The 23,109-nt window shown below is 44.2% G+C and overlaps 1 protein-coding gene across 4 annotated transcripts in view; it reads right to left on the minus strand.

The window, feature by feature from the left end:
• The window catches only part of DGKA (diacylglycerol kinase alpha), a 387,021-nt gene that overhangs the window by 120,276 nt on the left and 243,636 nt on the right, over positions 1-23,109 (minus strand). For all 4 annotated transcript variants that reach the window (XM_078686412.1, XM_078686395.1, XM_078686404.1 and 1 more), the window contains 3 exons: positions 8,871-8,990; positions 8,260-8,377; positions 3,372-3,460 (listed from right to left, as the gene is read on the minus strand). In XM_078686412.1, coding sequence (XP_078542538.1) covers positions 3,372-3,460; positions 8,260-8,377; positions 8,871-8,990 — 327 coding nt within the window. The remainder of the gene's footprint in view (positions 1-3,371; positions 3,461-8,259; positions 8,378-8,870; positions 8,991-23,109) is intronic.

Genomic DNA, 23,109 nt, shown 5'->3' on the forward strand with positions numbered 1-23,109 from the left:
GTTGGAGGAATCCAAGGTCTTCTTCCAAAATACCATGCTTTTTATTAAAGACTGAATGAGTCACAACCATCTCAAATTAAATTCTGACAAAACAGAGATAGTCATTTCCAATAACAGACTCCGTCATTGGACACTGGCCAGCTGCATTGGGCACCCCACCTTTGCCTAAGAACTTGGTCAAAAGTCTAGGGATCAAAATCAATGGCAACTTTTACATGCATGAACAGATCAGTCTGGTCACTTCCTCGTGCGTCTATCATCTAAGGACTATCAAGAAAATCAGAAGATTGTTTACTAGGAAGGTAAGCAGGGTAATCATGCTGGCCTTGATTATGTGCAGGCTGGATTACGCCAATGCTATCTATTTTGGTCTCCCTGACAATCAAATCCATAGATTGCAGCTGATCCAGAATCAGGCAGCTGGGTTGGTTTTTCAGCAACCGAGACACTGTCATACCAAGCCAAAAATGAAGAAGCTTCCCTGGCTTCCTGTGACCCAGCGGTCCAGGTTTAAGACAGGCTGCATGATTTTCAATGCATACGTTCCCAGAAGCCACAGAACCCCGTGTCTCGCTCCCAGATTTTTCAGATTCATCAAAAAAGTTTATCCTGTAACGTGATGACATTAGGAAGATCTTCGTATCAAGAAGGCTCCCTATTTTATTACCATTTGTGAAAAAATTAAAACTCACAAGGTCTCGAAATACGATCTGGGGAGTGAGTGCCTAAATGTAACAGATTGAATCAGGACACCGACTAGCTCTGAAGTGGACATATATCCTTTTTTATCATTCGCGGGAAAAAATTTAAAACTCACAAGCTCTTTATCCTGTCCTTCTCTTCATCAATACAAGATATCACTCCTCTATTGGTGACTATTCCATTTCAAGGTGCCTCGTTAGAGTGTGATACACGTGGCTACTCCAGAAGAAGGCGCTGGTCGCCGAAACGCGCGTAGAAAATTAATCTTTTATGCCACTTTTTAAATGTGATTATATATTTTTTATTATGATTGATTGTTTATTGTGGATTTATTATTTACCACTTAATGAAAAATTTTGTCTCTCAATTTTATGACTTGTATTATGTATTTTTTGTGATTGATTCTTTTAACATGGTCAGTAATAAAAACTGAATTTAGACCTACTTATATTACTTCTTCTTATATATTTATTTCATTGAAACAAAAAAAGTTTTTGGTTTTAGTGCCTTGGTTGTTACCTCTCATGTTAGTAATCCCTGACCTAGGACTTGTAGTATCCATCCTCTCAGGGGGTCCTTGATATTTACACATGATTTTCAATGCAATCCATGAGACGGGCCCCAAATTCATCTCTACAAAGATTTCACTGTACCTTCCCGAACAGAATCTCAGATCAGCCTTTATGAATATGCTGGCTATCCTTCGATTTAAGCGTAAGAGAATGGGTGGTTCTTGTTTCTCTGTACTCGGCCCAAAACTCTGGAATTCCCTGCCGATTGACATCAGACTAACATTTGAGTACATCAGTTTCAGAAAAAAACGGAAAACTTGGCTGTTCACCCAAGTCTACTGTTAGAGGACGGTTTCTTCTATCTCCCATAGCGCTAAGAGACCTTTCGGTGAAAGAGCGATTAATAAATCCCCCAAACATAAACATAAACTTTATGTGAAGGCTCCTACATCTTTCTGCAGGTGGGTAAAATATGATAGATTCTGTTTTGTAAGTGTACCCAATCGGTGTATGATGGTGGCCTTGGCAGATATGCACCTTTAAAACTTGGCAGTCCAGCTAACCATGGCTAATGGCTGTCTGGACGTAGGACACTGCTTTACACTTTAAACCAGATTTATTTGAGAGTTTGGATCTGCTGAAATTCATCTTCAGATTTGGAGATGGAGTTTGAAGCTAGGGGCTTATGTGGAAAAAGGGTGTATTAAGTTCTTCATTAGGCTCAGCGAAGAATCCATAAATGGCAGTTCCATAAATGCCTGTAGTAGAGTCATGCCCTAGAACTATACCGAACATGAATTGCATTTTCCTGAATTCAGTCCACTGGATGCCAAAGAAGTAATAAGCGAAGTGAGCAAATGAGGACGGTCTTAAATGTATTGATTACTAGTAATGAATGCCCTTGAGTCAATCTTTAGGCTGAAAGCCTGTTGGAAACAAGACTTGGGTCCAATAGATGATGAAAAAAGAGGGCGGTGAAAGTGGTCCCATGAAATCTAGTCATATCTATCAAGGTAAACTTGATTCAATGTAAGTACTTTCAGAGAGTGTATACACCCAGGAATGCTGTTGGAAAATAGTGAGACTTAGACCCCACCTGCTGTAGATATAGTCAAAAGATGGTTGATTTTTTCCTTACAGTTTGGAATTGTGAAGTAATTGAAAACTACTGGATAAGTGCTACACCTGTCTTAACAAGCTTATGGATTAGCCTGTTGATCTCTCGCCACAATGGGGCTCTAGGGTGTTATGGAGGAGCAGTTAGGTGGTTTTCTGGCTGCAAGGGGTTACATAGAGATTAACTGTTTTGGCCAAGGGAATGTCGCTTAATCCTAGAGGTCTGATAAAGCTCCTAAAGTGAAGGACTGGCTGAAAGGCATTGACTGGTGTGTCATATACAAAGTCGTATGTAGAAACAGATCCAAATTGGGATACTCGGAGGGGTCACTTCAATATTTCACGATCTAAATTTCCATGTACGTCAAATTCCAGGAATGACTGCTTTACTGATCACGGAAATTTTGAGATTTGTGTGTTTCTCTTACTAATATATGGAGATTTAAGACATACACTACATGTAGATACCCACCTGCCATGTAAAAATTGAATAGAAAGGGCTTATAAAAAAGAGAATAGTGATTCTACACTCGCCTGTGATGATTACATTAAAACATTGTGCAAGTCAGTTTCTTGCAGTCTGCATTTTGCAGGCTGATATATGTTTTTGCAACCAGAGAGGTCATGCGTTTGGGGATGGGACACAAAATGTATGACAACATTGCCCTATAGCATGTTTTTATATTGACTATCCTTGACACTATGTGTTTTAAGCGTTTAAAATATTGATTGCGAGTGAGCCACTTGGATGAGTGAGATTTAGAGGCGAAGAAAAAGACAGACAGAAAAAGAAAGAGCTAGTCCTTTAAAATATTTAACCACAATATGGTAAAGGTACATTAACACAGGTAAGTATAATTGTACTATTAACAATGTTAAATGTATACATACCTACATATACTTCTATTCATGATTTTATAGTGGTCAATATTTTGGATACAATATTTTTTTAAGATGATATGTGAAACTTGACATTTCAGTAGCACACCTGCGGGCTTGCCCCCTTGTTTGGTTCATGGTGTTGGCCCCAAAAAGACTTACGTTGGCATCTTTGCGGGACTTGGCGTAGGTGCTGATGCAGCAGGAGGGCGCTTTGCCAGCACAGCGTTCGTGCACAGTGTATCTGCAAACTAGGAAGAGGAGGCAAGGTTTTGAAGGAAGTAAGATATTGGGGACACAGAGAAGGTGGGAGAAAGAGGTCAGAAAAAGGAAAGATTTTTTTTAATTGCTTTTCAAGTTTTATACAGCACAGGTGAGACCGAGGGGGAGATTTACAAACATTTTTGCGCTGGGATAGCATCACAAAAGTGACACTAACCAGTGCGAAATGTTTATTTTGCTATTCACTTCCCAGTGCAAAACTGGAAAGCACCCTCAAAGTAGCACAAAACAGCACGATGCACTGCTTTGCGTTACTTGGCGCAGATGGGGCGTTACATGGGTGGAACATGGGCATTCCCATGTAACCACCCATGCCCTTTGACGTAAAACCATTTGTACAAAGATTTGTATACATGGTTTTGCTCCAAAAGTTAACGCCCCGTCAAAAGAGGTGTTAGCAGGTGAAATGCTTTAATTTCTCCGTGCTTTTCCGACTTTGCATGCGTGCTGCACTGTGTAGCACGCATTCAAAGTAGGAAAAGCTTTCCATTATGTCTAGGCATAGTATTTTGAATAAGAAGGGTACAAAACCGATGCTTGATTTATGCACACACCCTAGCGCTATGGCGCTAAGGTGTGTGGATGGTGCACGGCCGCTGAAATCAGCGCTGGCGCAACGGAAAGGGAGGAGAGAGACATATTTCTGAAGATATGAGCTCCCCTGCTCCCTCCCTGTCGCACAACGCAGCACAGTCCCACAGGGGGATATGCTGCGTTGCCGGACTTTTTGGTAAATCTCCCCCAGAGTTTAATACAGCACTGGACAAGAGTCAAGGCCAAGAAACATAATACTGGGTGAATAATCTAGTACAATTGCTTTAAAACAGCCCACAACAGAAGATCCTAGACACAATAGATGAGATCATCACAGAAACCACTGAGAAGCCAAGGCTCCATCTGTTTACTGAAGTCACTGGACATGTGAGGAGAGGGGGCAGGTAAGGATGAGGCAGGTGAGGAGAAGAGGCAGGTGAGGAGAAGAAGCAGGTGAGAAGAGGGGCAGACAAGGCAAAGGGCAGGGGAGGAGAGGGAATGGGTGACAGAAGGGAACAGTAGAGGACAGCAGGTGAGGAAAGAGGCAGGTTAAATGGAGGGAGCAGATGAGACGAGGAGGTCGGTGAGGAGAGGGTGCAAGTGAGTAGAGAAGGGCAAGTGAGGAAAAGGAGCAGGTGAGGGGAGGGGCGAGTAACAAAAGGGAACAGCAGAGGACAGCTGGCAAGAAGACAGGTTAATGAGAGTGGACAGATGATGACGGGTGGCAAGAAAGGGGAGGAAGCACGGTACTAAAGAGCACGGCACACCTGAGGGGAAAAAAAAGTACGAGGGGGGAGAGCAAGACAGGAACAAGATGGTGTGGCAATTGGTTAGCAACTGAAATAAGTGAGGTAAAACAGCAGGGAAGGGGAGGTGTGAGAGAGAAATGAGAGGTCAGAAGAGAAGGCAAGATAGGAGAAAAGGCAGGCAAGGAAAACTGGCTGGTTAGGAGAGGGCATGAGATAAGGAAGGGGGTTTTATGAGGTGAGAAAAATGTCAGGAGAAAGGCAGGTGAGGAAACAGGCAAATGAGGAAAAGGAAGAAGTGAGGAGAGAGCAGGCTAGGAGAGAAGACTCACGATAAAAGAGAAAGGTCAAGAGAAAGAGCGGGTGAAGAAAAGCGACAGGCACGGAGAGTGGCAGGGGCAAAGTGAGGTGAGCATGCAGGGGAGAGACAGGGCAGGTCAGTACATCACAATAGATATGTTATCCTTCAAAACGTATCCTAGAAATGTTCTTAGGTCCCCTCCATCACACTCTCTGTCATCAGCCAAACTCTACCTCCTAAAATTCTCTAACAAAAGGGAATCATTTGACCGCATACCCAAGGATTGAGAAAGTTTCACCCCTTCTCGCATGTGGACGATTCCATCCCTTCCTTCCAAACCAAACCTGTAGTGATGTACATTTCATCAAGATAGCAGTAGAGCATAAATTATTCACTTGAAACAGGAACATTCCCAGAGAGTCTAAAAAAGATAAGTTCAAGCCTTTGCTAAAGAAACATTCCACTGACACAGATCAAACAACACCTTCAGACCAGTAAGAGTGCTCCCCTTCATGGGCAAACCAGTGTGATTTTTCGACTAAAAGAACACAGTACCAGATACAACTTCCTTGACTCAAGCCAATGCAGCTCTAGGGAGGGTTGTAACTTAGAAACCGATACACTAACGGTGCCTGATGGTCATTGAAGACGACATATACTTTGATACGGTTCATCCTACTACCCTTCCTAATACTCTACTGAACAAGACGGGGTCAAACACCCGATTAAAAAACTGGTTATTGTAAATAAAGCAAAATGTCTAGGTTTTCTGCTTCACAAGATACTATCTATTCATGAACACAAAATACACAAAGCCAGGACTGTGCAACAGTAACAACACACCTTAAGCAACCTACAGTACTTGTTCTCAGTACCACCCTTAGCTCTACCCAAACAAAATACAAAGTTGCCCTTTTTACATGTATCCCAAAAAACAAGCCTTTCGCCGCTGGAAGCGGTGCCGAATACTGCAGCAAGACTCGTCTTGAACAGAAAAGGTTTTTACAGTTCTAAGATCCATGAACCGGCTTCCAATGGACAGAAGAAGCCTTCTTGGAATGGTTTCTATCACTTATAAATCCCTGCATCAGAAATGAAACGTTCAGGGGGAAAAAATTCTAGGAACAAAGAAATGCTCACACTTGAAATCCCGAAAATTAAGAAGCAAAAAAACTCAGACAATCCCTGACAAATGCAGCACCAACAGTGTTCCAACACAATTCCTCTGGGCCTCCGAACAACAAGCTCTTACATAGAATTCGAGAAATGAGAGGGTTCTTGCTAGATAGTTCAGTTAACTAGCAGGGAAGAATCCTCCTGACTTAAGTATACCTTTACTTAACCAGACGATTAAGGTCCCTAGAAGTGACCCTTGCTTTTTAACACTCCGATAAGCATCATGAGCCAATCACCTTCTCAAAGTCTTATTCCACAAGGGAAAAAGCAAATACCACGACCGCGGAACAATGCGTTGCATTTGCAACACGGGCGGAACAACAAAAGCGTCTGAACAAAGTATTCCATTTACAAAGCAAGTCGTTACAACAACATGTGTTAGGCAAAGTGGAGTACTGTTGCGGGAACTGGATTTGGATAAGTAAATTATACTATGCCAAAGTCCAGCGCCCCCCTACGGCAAGTCTGTAACGACATGTGTTGTAAATGGAATACGTGGTTCAGACGCATTCGTTGTTTTGCCCGCGTTGTTAAGGAATGCATGGGAAAGGAAAGTGTGGTTGTGTCATACAACCCTTCCAAAATACTGCTACCTTCCAGTTATGTTGGTGGATACACTTGCATTGCATATACTTAGACTGTGCTTTCGACTACCTTTGAACACCATACATGCTAGATAAAATAATTGGCTACATGCCTAATTTAATGTAAAGTTCTTGGTCGTGGTATTGTGGCTTATGCTACAGAAAGCCTCCGAATACATAAATAATGGTACTCAAACCCCACTGCCCACCATCTCGTGACAGATCATTCAGGCGTCTTCTTCTCTTTCCAATGCCCTCCTGCTGTAAGTCAGGCCTAGCCCCTCCCTTAGAATAAACTAGATCTCAGATCATGCCTCTAGTCTCTAGAATGATGGGGAGAGGATGTAGCCTTACGGCTAGAGTGGTAGACCTCCCACCGCAGCAGGACAACAGGTCTACAGAGCACTTAGACCGGCAATTCCGGTCTTCTCTCCCTGCCAGGTGACCCAAGGAGGCTTTAACAGCAAACAGCAAGTTAAAGTAGAGGGAATCCCCCTCTTACACGTAACGCACCTTAGCGAGTGCGACACTTTTAATACAAAACATATCACTTAATATAGTTTTTATCACCGTCACATACTCATTGGTCCTGAGGAAAGCCAGTTTTAACCCAAAAGGCCTGGCTGAAACATGTAGACCACATAGGACGCAGGAGATCATAATTCCCTCCACCGCGTCCGTTTGCCTTTTTAGCTGCTAACAGGGGCCCAGGTATTAAAGTTTATCCATACACCCTCGGGCACTGGAACCCACTGTATAGCTTTTAAAACTTTCACTCTCACATTCACCAACACTGCACACTCAGAAAGTATACCAGCTCCTCAGTAATCTGGAGTCGCAGCACACCCGGGACACATTCGGTGTCACTGTGGTGGGCCCGATGATGAAGCATGCCACCAACTAGGTTGGTGGGTGAGGGCTTCATGACCAAACCGAATGGTTTGTCAACAGGCGTACCTATTGAGTCATTCTAACACAACATAGCTAGTCCTTATTGATTTACTATACTTTACAAACCCTAACATGTGAAGGAGTGGCTCGTTTGAACTTGCGCATCTCCCATATTGTGACTGAATATAATATGATCTTAAGCAATATTCCCTTATTGACTGTGTTTACTGGTAAATTTCTTAACCCATCTATTTATTGGTATAAATTGATGGAATTAGATTCGATATTTAAAAAACGAATTGTTGCGACTGTGTTATGTTTTCGTTTTTATCTGAAAAAAAGCAATAAAATAAACTTTGAATAGAATAAGTACATGTACCCATCTTTCCTAGAGTTACCACAAGAATTCTTGACATACAACTAGCTGCCAATGTCAGTTTTAAAGTTGATGCGCACACTTCCGGTATGACAGGAACCGCAGACAACTTTAAAGGCAGGGCTGGCTGGTTTGGCAAGAAGGAGGTTCGTAGACTTACAGGTGCAGCAGAGGCCCTGCTTCCGGACCCCGAACAGGAGGGTTTCGCAGACGTTGCAGTAAACAGGACGGTTGAAATGCTTCAGGCGCCACATGTGCTGTCCGTCATCCTTCATACTCTGTGTGGAAAAGAGAGAGAGGAAAGCAGAGAGAGACAGAGCGAGAGAGACAGATAGTACCGGACAGGGGGAATCAGAGTGATGTAAGAATGGAAGGAGTGAGTGAGAGCGAAAGAAAAAACAATGGAAATTGGTAGGAGACAGGATAGGGTTGGGAAGCAATGGAGGATGTGAAATAGAGAGAAATGGGAAAGGAAAAAAACAAAGTCAGGGATACAAATAGAGACGGAGGCAGACCAAGTGACAGAAAGATCGAGAGGAATCAGAGAGGAAGAAGTGGAAGGGGAAATATTTGGTAAACGAGGACCATGAATGGAGATGCAGACAGACAGAGATAGAGGGCGATGCAGAGAAACATTGATGGGAAGAAAGAGATGGCGAGAGCGTTAGTTCTCCGTTGATGCTGATGCCTCCACTTGCACCCCTCTCTTGCTTCTTACAGAGCCCCACCCCCAACAGTCTTGGATGCCCCTAAAGGTCTGACCCCACATACCGTCTCTAGCCCCAGCAGGACCAACAGGGAGACCGTGGTGAGGCCTCCCCTCAGCCACTCCTCATAGGACACCGTGCCGTTGCCATCATAGTCAATCTCCTTCATCATGTCCTGCAGGATCTGGAGGGGATAGAGAAGAGACGCTTTCAGGTTCCTCGCCCTGTCTCTCGCTGCACATGGGAGGGGAGCAGTCTATGGTTCAGGGGCAATGAATATTTCACAGAGCAGTTTACCGAGGGTGGGTAAAATCGTTGCAAGGTGCAGCCCGCGATATCTCAATCCACCTGTATGTTGCTATATAGCTAGTGATGAGGTCTCCTTTGGAATAACAATCTGACGTCAATGGCGGGATCTACAAAGTAATTAATCCTGGAATCCAAATGTGTCTTTAATCTACAGTCTATGGGGCCTTATTCATGGTAGTTTAAGCATGCCCAGAATGATGGGTGTTCTCCATTTACTGGTAACATTGTTGCTGCCTCCGATGACTTAAGTTCATTTTCTGAGAATTTTTAACAGAATTGTTTTTAGATATTTTCCGAAGAGAAGGAGCTTTGCGGTGGTCTCAGGAGTAAATCAAAAAGCATTAACGAATTCCCCAAAAACTTTATTTCAGCAACATGCCATAAAAGTTTTCTCCATCATAGCTCCTCACAGGTTAACGTACAATGATTGTTTCCTGATTGGATATTTTAAAATACATCAGCCATCCTTTATAAAAAAAATTAAAAACATGAAGTAAAAAGATGCCTCCACTATTTTAACTTTTTTTACAATAAACAATATAATTAAACAAGCGAGGCCCGTCATGGGGAGGACAGAAGATGTGCATGCGGGGACTGCCTTTACTGGCGGTGAAAAAAAAGTCCCTAGTGTATCACGCCGCCAGTAAAGTATCCAATCCTCGCGTGCACATCTTCTGTCTCATTTGTCTCCCCGCATACACACTGGAATCGTATCGATTCCAAAAGGCCTCTGCATGGCAGAGCAGCGGATGCACTGCTTTCGCCTGGCCGAGACCTAAAAACATACAGTACATAGATATAGCAACTTTGCTGTTAAAATGGGGACAATCTCTTTAAAGTGTCAGTGCAGCCTCACAACTTTCTGTCCAGAACTCTTCACCTAATACGCCACATGTGGCCAAGGAATTTAGCAATGGCGCAGGCGAACAATGGTCTTGTATCTGATTTAAAGATTCCCATAACTGCCTGGGGATCGCATGTGCCCAATTGCCTACCAATTGGTTTTAGCCACCTCGATCTCGGCTGAAAATAGTCCGGGCAAGCGAACATAACATGAGGCAAAGATTCTTTGTAGTGTTCGCAGCCAGGACAGTTTTTTGGCACTAATTTATTGTTTTGCCACCCACTTTGAAAGTCAAACAAAGGAAGTGAGCCAAACCTAAACTGGATGTACAGTTTTCTGTCAAGCGGAATTGTGATTAAGTCTAGCTAGGGCTTCAAGTAGGTGGTTTGCTTGTAGAATCTAAATTCCAATGTGAGCCTCCCCCAGGATGATTGCCTGACAGGCTTTCTGGGTGACCCAATCCCAATAATGAAGCTTGATTATACTCCTTCGTGGCTAGGGTATACTATAATTGTCCCAGGCTGTCTGCAGCCATATTTCTGCAAGGAGCCTCCTCACATTGCAGAGCCATTTGATCTCGTTGTTTATCAAGGCAAATTAGTTCTGACATTGCATTTGCAGAAGGGGAGAGCTCCGGGACAGATCTAAGTCTAATCCAGAATAAGAGAGGACAAAGCTTGGCGATATTATGTATTGATCTCCTGTCCATATCCAGCATTAGGGAGTGGAGTGGGGTGCTCTGGGGCAATGATACCAGGGTCCTCAAAAATGAGTGCTCAGATTTAATCATCTCCTCTAGATTCTCAGAGCCCCATAGTTCTGCTCCGTATAAGGCAGAATTAACCGCCTCGGCATCATATACTGGCATGGCCACAGCTGTAGGTTTACTTGATGACTGGTGACGTTCTTTCCTTAATGCCCCGACTATCTGCTTGTGTTTCAGAGCCATCTTTTGGACATGAGGTCTCCACAGCATTTTCTCAGAAAATGTGATACCTAAATATTCGAAAGTCTTTCCCTTTTCTAACATTGCTCCTCCCAGTGATGGGCTGCCCCTGTAAGACTTATGGGGATTTAAGGTCATAAACGTTGTCTTTGTGGTGTTTAGCACTAGACCCCGCATATCACAAAAACGTTTGAATCTATCCAAAAGTAACTAGGGTGCACTGGGGTTTTGGACACCAGCAGGGTGTCGTCTAAGAAAAGAAGGGTCACAATCTTTTCCCCTTCTAGGGTTAGGGCATTAGCAGGTATTTATAGAGAGAAATCTTACTATGTCATTGATGTATAGTGAGAAAAGTGCGGGCGCTAAAACACATCCCTGTCAGACTCCCCTGCCGACAGGGATAACGTTTCCCTTTGGGTGCCCCACCTCACTCTGCAGAGTTGTCTTCATGTAACCTTATAACTAGGTTTAGGATTTCAACTTGGATTCCCATTGTCATTAAGTACCTGCCCCAGCTTCTGCCTTGGGACTAAGTCGAATGCGGTCTTCAAATCTATGAAGACTATATACAAACTGCCCTTACCGATAACCACTGTCTTCCAGTAAAGGAGGAGGAGTCGAAACACTTGATTGACTGTCCCGGTTTTTTCCCTGAAACCTGCTTGGAAAGGGGTAAAAATGTCATTTTCATCAGCCCACATCTGAATTTTCTGCAAATGGGCTTGGGAGAATACTTTCTGCATAGCGTCTATTAGGCTTATGGGCCTATAGTTGCTAGGGAGTTCTTTGTCCCCTTTTTAATAGATGGGGACCACCTCAGCCCCTCACCAGGAGCACCAGGGCACCCCTTGCTATGGCATTTGCAAACAAAAAGATGCAACGGGACCAGTTCAGGCTGTCATAAAGAAAGAGATCACCCAGTATACCGTCTGGACCTGGGGCTTTCGACGGAACAATTTTACCAACGGAAACTTCAATATCCTTTAGCGTGAATAGGTCACTGTCCGTAGGCAAAGCCACAATGGTTGAAGCTTCCCTGGGAAATATATGTGCTACCTTTGCCTTTGTAGAGTTGATGGAAGCGATCATAACAGGCTGATGCCATAATATGATTTGCTCCTTCTTCATCATCCCAGACTATTAATACCCAGAACCTCTTTGAATGTCTTTTTCCACAAGCTTCCTTGAGATTCTGCCAGTGTACTTCATCCCACACTCTTTTGGCTTTTTGTAGGGAAAATTTGTAATCCTTTCTTGGGGTTTATATATCCCCTCTGACTTTAGATTTTAATGCCTTAGCTAAGTCAATTCGGGAAATCCAACACTCTTTATTGAACCAAGTAGTGGGATCCCTTTTATTGGTCCTGTGTGTTTGCGGCTGGTTGGCTACGTTGAAATATGAGCCTAGTTGCTTAAAGAGGGCTGTGTGGACATTGGTTGCCCCCACTAAGCTTTCTGCTTTTTCTAGGAGCAACTCTAGTTTGGAGAAACCTTCCATGAGATCATTGGCAGCCCCGATAACTTGTCTTCGGACAGAAACACCTTGCGCCACTTTAAGCGGCGTTTATCGTTGGACACCTGGACTACTTTAGTTAACAGGTGGTCTAATTTCTGAGTAATGGAACCCACCCAAGGCAGTCTCATGCTTAGAGTCAGTGGATTGTGATTGCTGTCGATAGATTCATCAACAGACAAATCAATAACTATGCTCCATAGCCGCAGATTTATCAGAGTGTAATCAATTCGACTCGTGCTGCTTACTCTATTAAAGGGGTGAGCACCCATTTTGTCTACTCAAGGGTTAAAGCTTTTATTTGGAGCATAAGCTGGGACCATTTCTTGATCGGGGGAGATCTAATGGAGGGACAGACCACTCAGCATCCTCCTAACTTGCCTCAGTCACATCACTTTTATCTAAGGGCTCGAAAGTCGCATTCAGGTCGCCTGCGATCAACAACGGGTTTTAGAAGGTTCTTTTATCCGGTTGTTCTTCTAGATTTTTAATGGTGACTGATGGACGACCCCCCCCCTTGTTGCGCTGATATACATGTTATAGATATCTCTAGATTTGCCTTCATGACCCTTCAAACAGATCCCCAATATATCTAGACTATCTGAACACAGAAATGTAATCTTGCAGCCTAGGGCTATTTTGACCCATATTAGCAACCCTCCAGTGGGGCGGCCTTTCCCTGATGAAACTGAGAGATGAGGGTAACTAACGTATCCCGGCTTGTATGCTGGAACTAAACTCCAAGTTTCTTGAAAAAGGCAAATGTCATAACCCTCCATTAAGTTATTCCAATGGGGGAGTGACAATTTGTTGCTCCGCCCAGCCACATTCCAAGTGATAAACCTTAGGTTCGCCCCAAGGTCTATGTTGGCGGGGCACAAATTAAACAAGTATTCATTGTCTCTCGAACCAGTGATACCTGCTACTCATCATGGGCTGCTACACTAGTGCCTAAGGGTATTCCCTTTCACAAAGGTGGCCCGCTCCTCCTAGGTGCAGTTTGGCCTTCTTTGTACCCACCCCCAATGCCTAACAGCGGACTTTCCTCGATATAGGGGCGGCTGATGGTTAAAGTGTGCTCAATAGTATAATGAGAAGCTGTAGGATTAGGGAGTCAATCTGTTGGTCCTACGGGAGTGTCTGGACTGGGACGATCAGTTGTGCGGGGATACCACGCATGTTCCTTGCCAATAGGTAAGCAACGCCTAAATTGAATGGTAGATGTACCTGGTGGGCAAGTTCTATCAGGTTTTCTACCAATTCTTCACTTCTGAGCAATAACTCTATATTGTCAAATGGTAGATTAAAAAAAAAAAACCCTGTATTTACCAGTTTCAGAATTAGCACAATACATTTTTCCAGCTCCAGTTCAATGACATTTGTGACATTACAGTACGTGTTACAGAGGTTCGCGCATTGCATGACATTTATCTCCACATGAGTTTATTCAGTCTGGACAATCAGCGTTGCAATTGCCTAAACTTCACCCTCACTAATCGCAGCATCAAGTGCTTATTTCTACAGTGCAATCAAATCACAGTATGGGAAAACAAACAGCCATCAGGACTAATAAAGAGAATGCACCACTAGTAACACACTGGAAGGAACAGGGACACAACGAGAAGGACCTTAGATGGGTCATACTAGAAAGAATAAAAGAACAGACCAGATTAGGCAACAGTACTACCAGAAGAAAGCAACAAGAGCAGTGGTATATAGTAAAATTCAATACGATCCGACAGGGCCTTAACTCTAGGGAAGAGTGGGAAGCCCTGATATAACCTCAGAAGAACAGGAAGCGACACTGGTATATTAAAATGTAAAGTCACTCGTCAGCCAGTAAGGTACAGGGTACGACACTGGTAAATCATAATATAGAGCTACGTGTCACCAAGCAAGGGGACTAGCCATACTTGAATATAAACTAAAAAATGATGTGGCCCCTGTGCATAATATCGAACGGATAACATATATATACGGAATAGTTAGGGAAATACTGGGGATGGATGAATTAAATGTTACTATCATTCCCCCAATGGGAAAGACCAGCGAGAAACCCTAAATCGCCGTAATGAGTTCAGCCTGTGAGCGAATATATTGTAAAACGTAGAGTCAGTATGTTGCCCTAATCTGACGAGCAATTGATAATAAACTACCGACCCCAATAGGGACGCACTACAAGACCTCTGTTAGTCAAAGATGGCGCCACGCTATAGTAAAGCTGGTCCACGATTCCACATACGCGCTAATAAGGAAAAAAGTATGGGAACTTTTAAGGTAGAATAGGTGTGCCTTATAAGGATTCCATTATGAAGACATGATGTCCCCTTACAGAAAGGTTGCCCCATAATGTTATATACATGTTATATACACGTTGGGAAAACAAACCGTGTAAGCCGGGAGATAGTATCATAAAAACTGTGAATAATTAGAGAAAATCATTTAATAATAGGGTGAACCGTAAAAACACATGTATTGCTATGATGAGGGTGGTTTTCCTTAAAATAACGCATTTTGCGCTAACTACACGGTAGTATTTTATATACACCGTTCCAAGATGGCGCTCTATTTTCTTTTTTGCTCAGCGAGTAACGCCCCATAAACAAAGGTATGCCCCACAGGTGAAACTTATCGGAGATGCCGCCAACGGGTATATAAGAGGCGGGTAGTGTTCGGTACATTTGATGGTGTTGAGACGAGGCAGAGACGCGACTCCATAAATAACAAGGTAAGAGAGGACTAGAATAGAATCCCGGGTGGGATAGTTCTAACTTTACAGGGAGGAGTTCGCGTTAAGAGAGCAAGGGATCGAGTAAAGCTCCCCCGTTATACGTTCAGACTAATCATGTGTACTTCCCATCACGAAATGCACTCTGGGGCACAGCTTAAAATCTACAAAGTTAGGACAAGATGCTGAATTCTACATTTTAAAAAGCCCTAGTAACGAGTAAAACCGGGATAATCGGGGCTAAACTAATGTACTGAATCGGCACAGAGTATAAGTAGCTTTGAAAATGTAGCAATGCAACTTGGCATATATAAAAATATATCTATATATTTGTTTACCTTATTAGAACGTATCCAGTTCTGTGAAGGAGAAACATATATCTATGCCCGTCCGAGTAAAGTTGTATAAAGTTTTAAGGTAAGATGGGTTTCAATGACTTCAGGAATAATAAATAATTAGTTTGTTCCACTCACCCGAACAGAGGGGATTTACAAAAACTCTTATACCAATTAGTACCCATAGAGATAAGCAGCTAAGTACTGCAAAGGGTTGACAAACAGAGAAGATACCCCATATCGGGGGTTCTACTATACATGAAAGAGGTAAATGGTCTGATAAGTTATTACTTATGGAACTAGAGTAAATAAGTAGCTCGTATACTCTAACACATCCCGATATCCCCCATAGGATCATTCACTTTCCTGAGTGGGAAACAGAAGAAGTATTCCGAGTACTATAAATATATCGATGCGGATACTTGTCCACATAAATAAAGGGTAAGAATGAGTTCTGATTGCAATACCTTGTATGTGAGTGTCGGCCATGAGCTGCCCCTTCTCCCTCAGAAATTTCCACAGCAAAATGGTTACGGAGGGATAAGAGATGCGAATAAGAACCAATATAATGAGAAAGTCACAATATGGAGTAAAAACATTAGGATGTACAGAGTGGGAGAAACAGATAGACTTTTCCCAAGTGGGTCGAAATAGTAAAACCTTGACAGTTGCACTCGAGGAGATGCAAGATGTAGGGGACATATTGTAAAATGAGGTTAAGGCACAGTATGTGTAGAGAAGAGTGTAAGATCATGTGATGTTCACACATCTTGTTCGTAATAAGTGATATCCAACCATTTCTCTCCCTGTATATCTGCAGAGAGGGTGTAAGCCACCACGCATTGGAGCGAATAACCCCAAAAACGAAAGTCCTGAAGAAGGTGCCACAACATCTTTTGAACTGCACCGAAACGCGTCGACGCATTCTTTTAACACAGAGAATCCAACTAGGTCTAGTGAACAACTGATATACAAGCACTACTGTTACTGTTGTTCATTTTTGTATAAAACTATAGGCCTTTGGATCTAGATACGAGTAGTGGCAAAGATAGCAAGAGGCCACAGTTTATTGAGGGGGTTTCTTTTACTTTTACCAATAGGTGTTTGACAAACTGTTTTTATGTGTATTCTTTGATGTGATGAAGTGGTATTTATGTATCTCTCTTTGCCTCTTAATCTCAATTTGAATTTGACATGTATATGTAATGAAATGTTATAATTAAATGCTGTAATTTTACTCTTTTCAAAGAGAACTTTCTTTGAAAATTTTAAATTGTGTTGTAAAGCGCTAAAAATATTTTTTTATGTACACGTTTTTATTAAAATTAGACTGTGAACGTCCCAATTTTGTTGTGGAAATTAATATTTACTTAGTGTACTGTACCAGTATTCCCTGCTAAAGTGTGTATGTTAACCTATCGTGGTATGAAAGGATAGTGAGTGTATACCCAGGGATTCCTAGTTGACTGACTGTCACTGTACCCTGTTCCCTGGAAGCTAGTGGGGTACCCTCTCTCTTGATACCTGGGAAAACAAACATACACTCAATTTGAATATCACAGTTCTGTATCCAATGTACATTTTCCAGTGGATTAGCCAATACCTGCAGGTACAAGCCCGCGTTCTAGCCGTGTGGTAGGCTGTGATTGTGTTGTTGCCGTGTATTGTTTAAAAGGGCCCCAAATGTCCCGCGGACGGGATTTACTAGACAGAGTGGAGGCATAGAAATCGTAGTTGAGGTCGCAATATGCCAGACTGCTCAGCCATTCTTTGCACATCGGTGCAGCCTTTCGCCCCCATTTGAGTGCTATTTCTCTTTTTGCCATTAGTAAACCCAAGGGCGTGAATTTCCGGACTGGCTTTGGGATATTGCTCATGTATCCCAACAATGCTACTTCTGGAGTAGGGTCGAGGTCCAAGCCTATCATTTCCCCGAGTGGACGGTATACTTCGGTCCAATACTTGTTTATTTTCCAAAAGGTCCAAGCAAGGTGTGCAAAATCTGCATATGGGTATTTACATTTTAGACAACAGTGGGGTCTGTCTGGGTCTATTTTGTGTGTTTGTCAAATGGTAGATCACGGAGATTGTGGTACCTAGCTCTTAGGATGTCATCCCTAATAAGTGATCGGCACCCTCCAACATGTCTGATCCAATGTATCGCTTGGTTTTTAAGAGATTCCCCACCCTCTTTCCCATATTTGTTAGCTAATTTTGGTACATTGGCCATAAAGATGGTGTTATACGATCCCATCTTAGAACTTTCCTTTCATGTAGCAAACTGACTTCCTGTCATCCAAGGAACAGCCCCTTTCCTATGGTTGGGGCCGTTGACCGCTGGTATAGTCTAGCCCGCTCTTGGATTGGGTATAGAATTTGTCTTGGGGCGCCTTGTGTCTAGTACCTGATCAGTTTGGTCTTTATTTGCCTGGGTGGATTCTAGATTAGAAAATAAAGGGAGGTCTAAGCCAGGCTTGGTTGGTAGTTTGGTGGGCTGCATCCTTTCTGCTAATTGTCTAGCCAGATTCAAACTACTCCCATGGTTTTTGCTGGAGCTACAACTAGCTTCCAAATATAGCTTCACCAGCCCCTTAAGTTCGACTATCATGGATCTCAGGACCCCCACCTCCTCCCTAAGCTCACAAGTGGCCTGTGTGTCATGCCTCTTGGATGCTTGGGGGGCTGTTGGCCAAATTCATGTGACATTCGTTATAGGGCACACTGGAACATCTTGGGGGGTGCTGGTCAAATCAGTCAAGGGGGAGAATCGGTTACTGCAAGGGAAGTCTGCTACGTGCAGCCCGGGGGGACCTTTTTCCAACATTATGGAGAGCACCCCCTCTTTAGAACTTCCTGCCATAGAAGGGCAGAATGCAGGCCTCTTGGATGCAGACTTGATGAACATTTTGGGGATTGCTGGCATAATACAGCAGCCTATATTTCCAGCTGGTACAGGGCAGCTGTTACCTGGGTACTCAACTGTTTGGGGTTCTAAGATGTTCTCACATTCAACAAGTAAGTTGTCAATGCAATCAAGGACACAGTTGCTGCCAGTGTGCTTCAAGATTTTTTTTGCTTTTTTACTTTTCTTGGGTACCCCTGACCCTCCTTCAGCCGCTTTCCGTTTGCCCATTTGGCAATTTCTACAAGTTCAGCTTGTAAGTCTTTTCAAATGTCAAAATAAGTACCTTTTATTTCTGATGTGAAGGGCTAAATGGAGTGGCCCAGCCTGGCATCTTCCGGGCTCGCTCTTGGCCCGGGCACGTCCTGCACTGCGGGAGCCCCTGGCTGCATTTGTTGGCACCTCTGGGGGCAGAATGTCGGCGTTGTCGTGGCCACAGGGAATGCTGGGCGTGGAAGTCCTGCCCCTTCCTCTGGCTGGCTGCTGTCTCATACTCATGTCTAGGAGCCAATATGTAGGCCTCTTGAAATTTGGATGGTGGATGGATATGGTTATAATTTTCCTTGAAACTGGAGCTCATATAGAGCTAAATCTGCCCTTGGTGTGACATTGCAGCTCATTTATGGGCCTACTTGATCTGAGAAGTTCGAACTGTATATTTCATACCCTGGTCCTGGACTCTAGAATGCTTTAAAAAGTGGTCCTCACGCTATGGTGCACAACCCTCCTTGGTGAGGCTCTTTGCTTCGTCAAGGAGGCACTAGATCCACTGAAACAAGCACTGGCAAAAGCCAATATGACTTGTTTTGGTTACTTGCCTTTTTGCTTTGTTAATGCTTTCTTTATTTTGTCCTGTTTTTTGTGAAACTTTATTGTTGGTGGAACTGCTGTCCCTCACTAATTTTTTTTTTTAATTGGGTAGAATAAAATATCATTTGGTCCTGAAAAGCAACCATTGCCAGAGTAGTACCTGTCACTGAAGGAGCCTACTTTGTGTGCGGATGTGCTCCTTGTGAAAGAGCACAATGTCATTTCTCACAGTCACGTTAGCCAATGCCTGAAATGGGCTTTCCTACTGCCCCATGCTTTAGAGAAGAAAAATGTGCACCCCACAACAACAGACCAATGAATGAAGAAGATTGGCTGAATACCCACATAAGTATATATATCTATCTATCTATCTATCTATCTATCTATCTATCTATCTATCTATCTATCTATCTATCTATCTATCTATCTATCGCCCTCACTCTATCTATCTATCTATCTATCTATCTATCTATCTATCTATCTATCGCCCTCACTCTATCTATCTATCTATCTATCTATCTATCTATCTATCTATCTATCTATCTATCTATCTATCTATCTATCTATCTATCTCACTATCTACAATAACGGGATTGTCCTAATTCAATCCACGGATAAGAACCTGGAACTACTAGACAACCTGTTCCCCAAGTTCAAAGAACACCTCTCCAAACTGCGGACCCCCACCCAGAACTCCACCAGCACTACCACCCCTGACATCGCAGCCCCCACCTACAACATCTATACCCCTAGCACCCCAGTATATGACCCACCTGCGGTTAACGCCCCACACTCCCCAAGAATAGTCACAAATGTCCCCACCTCATATACTAGCCGCCCGTCTAACAGGCCCCCTCGTACCCCCACTCACACCCCCTCCACCCCTCTCCCCCCTGACATAACAACACCTACTCACAACACGCCACCATCTGAACACACCATCGCCCGGAGCTTTTCCACCCCCTCCTCCCCTCCCCCCCACGGCAGACCCCTCTCCCTCCCCAGCTCACTCCCCACCCCCACCCACGAGTCTCGCACACTTGACACAATAACTCTCACTCACAAGCCACCATCTGAAAACACCACCATTTGGAGTTTATCCACCCCCCACTCCCACCCCCCCCCACGGCGGACACCTCTCCCTCCCCAGCTCCCTCCCCACCCTCACCCAAGACACTTTCACCCCCCCAACAAAAGATACAGAACACTCCGCCTCCCTTACCTTAGCATCCCCCTCTCTCCCACCTCCTATTCTCAGCCCTCACTACCCCCCTGTCTCCCCCACTGTCTTCAGCCTTCACTCACTCTTCTACCCACCGACACCGTCTCCCACTGACGTCACTACGTATGCCTCTCACCTACCGCCCACTTCACCTACTTCACCCACACCCCTCGCCTACAAAAAGGCCCCCACTTTGAATGCCATCCCACTCTTTAGCTCTGCAGAACACTCCAACAACGCCAGCATATCCACCCCCTCGATACCTTGCCTGCTTTCCAACGCACTACTCAACGAGTCACCAATGGCTCTCACCACAAACCCCATCCCCAATACACCTCCTGACCAGACTTTATCCACCCTCCAGCAAGTCAAAGAGGATATTCTACAAATCAAAAAAGATGTCCACGCAATCAAAGAGCTTCTCTCCTCACAGCCCAGTCTACCTCCATCCATCCCTCTACCCTACAAACGACGCACCCTCCCTACATACCCTCGCCTCCAACGACACCCGCGATGGCCGACTACCCCCGTTTGCACTAACGCCCACCGCCCCCGTCGTGCCCTCAACCCATTGTCGGACCGTGAATTATGCTCTCTACTACGCTCTTATGGCCCAGGTCCGGTAAAACACATATCCAACGCACACATCCCCATACCTACAATTCTTACAAACCCTCTGAGGCGCCCAACACTCAACAATAGAGGTTCCGTCCCTAACAACCTCAGAAATGTTCCCCTCACACTAGAAAGCTCGACCACCCTTCTCTCTCCCAAACTCAAATGCATCCTACTCAATTGCAGATCGGCCCAGAGACACTCCTCCGACATCGCTGATCTCGTCTCAGCTAGGGATCTGGACCTAGCTATTCTAACGGAAACGTGGCTTACTGAAGCCTCTACCCCGATTATGGACATACTAGTCCCCCCCAATTATCACATCATTAGGCTGGACAGGGCTCCTGGCAAGACGGGTGGGGGAATTGCATTCATTTTTAGGAGCAACCTCTCCGTTACTAAAATCACCCCCCCTCCCTCTCCTCCAGTGAACTCCTCTGCCTCGACATCACCAGCGAGGGCAAACAAGCTTGTGCTCTACATCTCATCTACCACCCGCCTGGTGACAATCTCATTTTCACTCAACAACTCATGGACATGATCACTTCCAATGCCGGTCGGCAGACAACCCAAGTCTACCTGGGTGACTTCAATCTTCACTGGAACGATCAGAAAGACACAGTGGTAAATAGTCTCAAAACTTTCCTTAATGTGCTTGATCTCACCCAAATATGCGATAGGCCAACACACGACAAAGGCTCGATACTCGATCTCATCATTGCCAAAGAGAACTCAACACAACTGGAGGCGATTCAACCCTGCGACTGGTCTGATCACCACATTATCACCTTCTTTATCAATGAAAAAGTTAAACCTATCCCAGCTCAACCAATCAAATCCAAAACATGGAAAAGGAACATGAAGAACCTTAACCCCTCTACCCTGCCCCCCCACATCGGCAATCTCCTCCTTCCCCCTTCAGGTGTCTCGGATGTTCAATCACTGATGGACCACTACCTTGACTCTATGAACACAGTAGTCAATGAAGTCGCCCCACTGCAACTGAAGAGAGTCTCCACCAAAACTTCTAACCCCTGGTATGATGATAGACTCAATGACGACAGGCGTACTATGCGAATGGCAGAGCGCACCTGGAGATCGGACCCTTCTGCACTGCACCTCAAAAGGCTTAAGAACAAGAGAAACGCCTACTTTAGGAAAATAAAGCGCACAAAGGCGGACTTCTTTAGCAGCCAGTTGGACCAAGCAAAAAACAGGCCAAGAAAGCTATTCGAACTAATCAAGACCCAAACAAAGACTCAACCCCTACAATCAAACAGCACAACAAGCGACACCCCACACTGTGAAGCCTTCTCTGCTTTCTTTAAGCTAAAGACTGACAACATAAGAAATGACCTCATCATGGATGTAAGCCGATTCCCCAACAACACCAGAATGTCTTACACTCAACCTAAAAACAAAGCATCTTGGCTGTACTTCGATACCTACTCGGAAGAAGCAATACGCAAACTGCTCTGCACCTTGAAGCCCTCTAATCACCTCACAGACCCCCTACCTGCTAATGCTGTAAAAGACTTCATCCCCTTGCTCCTCCCTCTCTGGACCAAAATCATCAACAGCTCCCTGCAACAAGGCCTCATTCCGGACTCCCTCAAGGTGGGGCAAGTCACGCCTATACTCAAGAAACCTACAGCTGATCCGTCTGACCTAAACAATTACCGGCCCATCACCAATATCCCCACCCTGGCCAAGCTGCTGGAAAAATGTGTCCAACTACAACTAACTAAACACATTGACCAATTTGACCTCCTCAACCCTCATCAATCAGGCTTCCGAGCGAAACATAGCACGGAAACAGCTATGACACACATAATTGATGACGCCCTCCAAATTCTAGATCGCAATGAGTCCTGCCTCCTCATCCTTCTGGACCTCTCGTCAGCATTTGACACGGTCAAACATGAGAACTTGCTGGAGCTGCTAAGCACTAGAATGGGTCTATCGGGAACTGTTCTCAAATGGTTTTCGTCCTTCCTTCACAATCGGTCACAGAAGTTCAAGATCGACAATGTGCTATCCACACCTGTGCCTGCAGATCTGGGTGTTCCACAAGGATCC

The sequence above is a fragment of the Lissotriton helveticus genome, chromosome 1_1 (genome assembly GCF_964261635.1).
Source record: "Lissotriton helveticus chromosome 1_1, aLisHel1.1, whole genome shotgun sequence".
In the NCBI taxonomy this organism is placed as follows: Eukaryota; Metazoa; Chordata; class Amphibia; order Caudata; family Salamandridae; genus Lissotriton; species Lissotriton helveticus.